The sequence below is a fragment of the Myotis davidii genome, unplaced genomic scaffold (genome assembly GCF_000327345.1).
Source record: "Myotis davidii unplaced genomic scaffold, ASM32734v1 scaffold363, whole genome shotgun sequence".
In the NCBI taxonomy this organism is placed as follows: Eukaryota; Metazoa; Chordata; class Mammalia; order Chiroptera; family Vespertilionidae; genus Myotis; species Myotis davidii.
In genome coordinates this window covers 638,912-643,428 of record NW_006294069.1, presented here as the reverse complement: position 1 = coordinate 643,428, position 4,517 = coordinate 638,912, and the positions used below count along the sequence as shown (strand labels likewise).

The window sequence follows — 4,517 nt, the reverse complement described above, 5'->3', positions numbered from 1 at the left end:
TTGTTTCTCCTGGGTGCACTCCTCCGAGGGTATTTAGGCTGCCTCCGGAGCCTTAGTGTCTTTGGCCATTGGAAAGTGGGTGACGTGCGGATCTTCTTTTTTTTGTGGCTGTGGACGCCTTTCAACACTGCTTTCTTTGCCTTCAAAGCCTTTGCTTTGGCTTCGGCTTTGGGAGGGGCAGGGGCTGAGAAAAGGAAAGAGAATGAGCGATTCAGAAGTCACCACTTCCGGCCTAATGAACGGTAGTGGGCGCACCAGCTTACATGTGCATCAGTGGTTCCTTTGGAGACATCACAAGTCTCAGCTTAAAAGTTTTTCCATCATATGCACAGTTATTGGGGCAAACTTGGAGCAACTCCAGGGATATCACAAAGGAAAAAAAAAAAACACAAAAAAAACTAGCAATAATCGAACGTCTGACACTTGCCAGAACGTTGTGCTAGCAGTTTTATAACATCTCACAGCCACCCCGGGAGGGTATATAGCCGAATATAATGAAGTTAAAAAAACTAAAGTAAGTTAAGTTGAGGGCACTGATTCCTTACAGGTCTGGAGACACGGAGCGGCGGCCTGTGGATGCGTGTAGCTCCCCGCAGTCGGCTATGTGGCTGCGGGTTCCCTCCCCAACCCCCTTCAGCCGGAGCCCAAGCCCATGTGGCTGGGCCCACGCGCGCCGCAGCGTGGCCGAAACGAAACGGGAAGAGCAGCTCCGGAGCTGACACCCCAAATCTTAGCCCAGCCACCGTCCTTTCAGTTTGTTTACTCTGCGGGGATCCCAGGCCGCCCAACCAGCAGTGTTCCTCCCAAACCCTACCACACACCTTCCTTCTTAGCTTTCGGCGCCATCTTCGTAAAAAGGGTTTCCGAGACCCGTTCCCCTGGGCTTATAGAGCCAAGTCTCACCGAAACCTCGCGATGTTTTCTACTTAAAGCGGATTGGGTGATCTGTAGCGCGGCGCCCGCTGGGAATAGTAGTTAGGCTTCATTTCCTTAAGAGCGACTAAGCATGCGCCACCCCGTCCCTCGTAAGAACTAAGCTTCTTGGGGGTTGTAGTTTATTTGTCTGCTGTGGCGGTTGGATGGTTAGCGGACAGCCACTCGGGTCTGGTCCTGAGCGCTTCCCATCTTCAGCAACTTCAGGGAAAAGCATTGCAAGTTCCAGGAGACAGCAGCACTGCAAACTGTAACGAATATAATTCGATTAGCTCAGGGAGAGTGAAGCAAAGTTCTAGAACGTTAGAGCAGAATTTGTCAGGCCCAACTCCTTCAAACATTTGTGTAAATTGAGATCCCGAGGGGATACGTGGCGTATCAATAATGGTGATTTTGGGGGGAAAAATAAAAATCGAGTCACGCAGAGGGGAGGAAAAAAAGTACCAGACGAGGTAGAAGGTGGCAACATCTCCCCTCTTTACCCGTGGCAGTCTGATTTCATGTGTTTCCCTGACAAGACTCTGGAGGAAATTCTAGCAATATTCCAAACACCCAGCGCACAGACTTCAGCATTCGCTAATTCTCCTTGTGAATAACTCCGTTCACAATTCCTCCCTTTCGGTAGTCTTCCCTTTCGTGCCCCAGCCGTCCATCGTTGTCTCCTCAGATTCAGTTCCGGACACACAGCAAAGCTGAGCAGAGCTGCAGTTTGCCTCCCGGAGGGTCGGCGTCCTCCTGCCTTCACCCCTCCCTTTCTATCGTCTCTCTGGCCTCTGGGAACCTGCTTTCCCCAGTGACGGTGAGATTTGGGGTGCGGTACCCGGTTCTGTCTCCCACGACTGCAAAATGCAAAAGTTGTTCTTGGGGCGCTTCCAAAGGGGCCAGTTTGAAGAACGCCCCTACCCGAGGGGCGTCCTCAGGTTCCGGAGCAGTGACCTCCCCAAAGGGCGGAGTTCCCGGCCCGTCGAGCCCTCCTTTATCCTCCTTCAAGGGGGGCGGCTTGGTCTTCGGCTTCCTCACCCCTCAATCCACCCCGGAGCCTTCGAGGAAACGACGCCACGCTTCGGACGTCTCTCTCCGAGGGGGGCACCCAGCTCCGCCTCTGCACCCGCCCCGCGGCCCTGCCCTGCCGCCCGGCCGGGCTGCTGCTTCTGGGTGGTCCCCTCCCCACCCCTGGCCCCGGGCTGCTTGGCTGTGGGACGGGGGCCAGGATGGTGAGTCTCCTGCTCCACCCGCGGCAGCACCTGAGGAAGGAGGCCGCCTTGCACGTGCGCAGAGACTTCCACCCCCGGGTCACCTGCGCCTGCCAGGAGCACCGGACCGGCACCGTGGGGTGAGTTGGAGACCCCAACATGAAGACAGGAAGTCCCAGGAAACTTTGTAGCCAAAGGAAGGGGGCTCCATGGCACCCCCTACCAGCCAGATGGTTATTCCCTCTTTTGATGTCCTCGCATCTACCCCTTCGTTTCCAGCGAGGTTGTGGGGTGGCAGTTCAATTCCTGACAGAGACGGGGGTGGTCCTCGGCTCAGCTTCCACATACCACCCCTTTGAGCCCCAGGGTCCAGGAGGGGATGGGGTGTGTGTGCCTATACCTAAGGGAATACTAATAACAGTTGCCACTATGAATGTAGCAGCTACTGTGTGCCAGGAAGTGTGTTGGATACTGTTACTTTTATTAAATGGAAAACACCATCACTTTTAAAGATGTACCCTGATTTCAGAGGTATTAAAGTCTATGTGTGTGTGTGGGGGGGGAGGTATGTTTCAGAATATAGAACATTTATCTCATTTTAACCTTCACAAAAACCCAATAAAAGATATTATTTTTTTATTTTATTAAAGTTATTGGGGTGATATGAGTCAACAGGAACATATAGGTTTTAGGTGTGGGTTTCTATGTTACAAAATCTGTGTATTGCCACCATGTGTTCACTACCCAAAGAAAATATATTCTAAATCTCCACTTAAATCTTGAAACTGAGACAGAGAGACCAAGTAGTTTGTCTTAAGTCACACCGCTAGTAAAGTGTGAGAGCTGGGATTCAAATTTATGTCTTTTTGATACTAAAGCACAAAACACTCCTAGCGGGTACATCTGTCCAGAAAGCTGCCTAGGTGGCCTGGTGTCTACCGGTGTCTATGGCAACTGCAGCCTGGGTGCGACTACCTTTGTAGACCTCTTAGGTTGAATTGGGACTCCCTAGAGTGAAAGAACTAATGCCCACTCCTCTTGCCTCCTGTTGTGTCCAGCAGATTTAAGATCTCCAAGGTCATTGTGGTGGGGGACCTGTCGGTGGGGAAGACTTGTCTCATTAATAGGTAAGAAGGTGCTGGAGCTGAACTGGGTTGGGCTGGGCAGGGTAGGGCCAGGCCTAGCCAGAGGGGCTGGGCTAAGGGCCAGAGCCTCTGGTGCCCCCTCAGGTTCTGCAAAGACACCTTTGATAAGAATTACAAGGCCACCATTGGAGTGGACTTTGAGATGGAACGATTTGAGGTGTTGGGCATCCCCTTCAGTCTGCAGCTGTGAGTCCTTCCGCTCTCCCTCTTCCAGCCGTTTCTTCCTCTGGCACCTACACCCCTCCTATGCCCCTCCCCCCCATACCTCTGTGTCACCCCTCCTCCCTCCTAGCTGGGATACCGCTGGACAGGAGAGATTCAAATGCATTGCATCAACCTACTACCGAGGAGCTCAAGGTAAGGGGCTGGGTGAAGTGGGGAGGGGGAGGCTGCTTCTAACCGAGGGCTGTGGAAATGAGCCAGTCGCGTCTCCTTACCAATCTGGGACTGTTTCTGCCACTCTTGCAGCCATCATCATTGTCTTCAACCTGAATGATGTGGCCTCCCTGGAACATACCAAGTATGTGGGGGTGCTACATACACGAGGGCTCTGGGAAGAGAGGGTTCCGAGAGAAGAAAAGAGGGGTGGTCAGGGGCATGGTAGGGAAGGAAAGAACGCATCTAGGAGCAGAGGACAATTGAGCAGATGAGTGTCAGTGGCAGGAGCCTGCCCACCTCATCTCTTGCTGTCCACCGTCTGTGGCAGGCAGTGGCTAGCTGATGCCCTCAAGGAGAACGACCCTTCCAGCGTGCTTCTCTTCCTTGTGGGTTCCAAGAAGGACCTGAGTGTAAGTGTGCCAGAGGGGGACCTTCCCAACGTGGTGAGGGAACCCTCCGCATCTGACTGACTTTCCTTCAGACTCCCGCTCAGTATGTGCTAATGGAGCGAGACGCACTCAAGGTGGCCCAAGAGATGAAGGCTGAGTACTGGGCAGTCTCGTCTCTCACTGGTGAGTAAGGGGCTTTGAGGTAACAATTCTGTCTATGAAGTAACAAACCTGTCTGTGACGTCGCAATCCTGTATATGTAATAACAATACAGTCTATGAAAAAACAATCTTAAGAGATGTAACAATCCTGAATATGAAGTCACAACAGTTTTTGTGGAAACAAACCTATCTATGAAGTAACAATACAGTTTTTGAACTCACAGTCCAGTCTATGAGGTAACAATTCTCTCTCTGAAGTCACAATCCTTTCTATTATATAACAATCCTGTCTATGAACTAACAGTCCTCTCTATGCAG

At 51.9% G+C, this 4,517-nt stretch overlaps 2 protein-coding genes across 5 annotated transcripts in view; one reads left to right on the top strand and one right to left on the bottom strand.

Moving 5' to 3' along the window:
- RPL23A (ribosomal protein L23a) overlaps positions 1 to 922 on the bottom strand; it is a 3,606-nt gene extending 2,684 nt beyond the window's left edge. The window contains 2 exon segments of the mRNA XM_006779388.2: positions 1 to 184; positions 822 to 922. Of these exon segments, the coding sequence (XP_006779451.1) occupies positions 1 to 184; positions 822 to 846 (209 nt within the window). The 5' untranslated portion in view covers positions 847 to 922.
- A 1,158-nt stretch (positions 923 to 2,080) lies between these two features.
- The window catches only part of RAB34 (RAB34, member RAS oncogene family), a 3,350-nt gene continuing 913 nt past the window's right edge, over positions 2,081 to 4,517 (top strand). Inside the window, exons 1-7 of one of the 4 annotated variants that reach the window (XM_006768025.2) lie at positions 2,086 to 2,266; positions 3,185 to 3,253; positions 3,356 to 3,457; positions 3,564 to 3,628; positions 3,740 to 3,791; positions 3,978 to 4,059; positions 4,131 to 4,221. In XM_006768025.2, coding sequence (XP_006768088.1) covers positions 2,145 to 2,266; positions 3,185 to 3,253; positions 3,356 to 3,457; positions 3,564 to 3,628; positions 3,740 to 3,791; positions 3,978 to 4,059; positions 4,131 to 4,221 — 583 coding nt within the window. In that variant the 5' untranslated portion in view covers positions 2,086 to 2,144. Of the gene's footprint in view, positions 2,267 to 3,184; positions 3,254 to 3,355; positions 3,458 to 3,563; positions 3,629 to 3,739; positions 3,792 to 3,977; positions 4,060 to 4,130; positions 4,222 to 4,517 lie in introns of all 4 variants that reach the window. The other 3 variants (XM_006768026.2, XM_006768027.2, XM_006768028.2) reach the window with 3 other exon arrangements.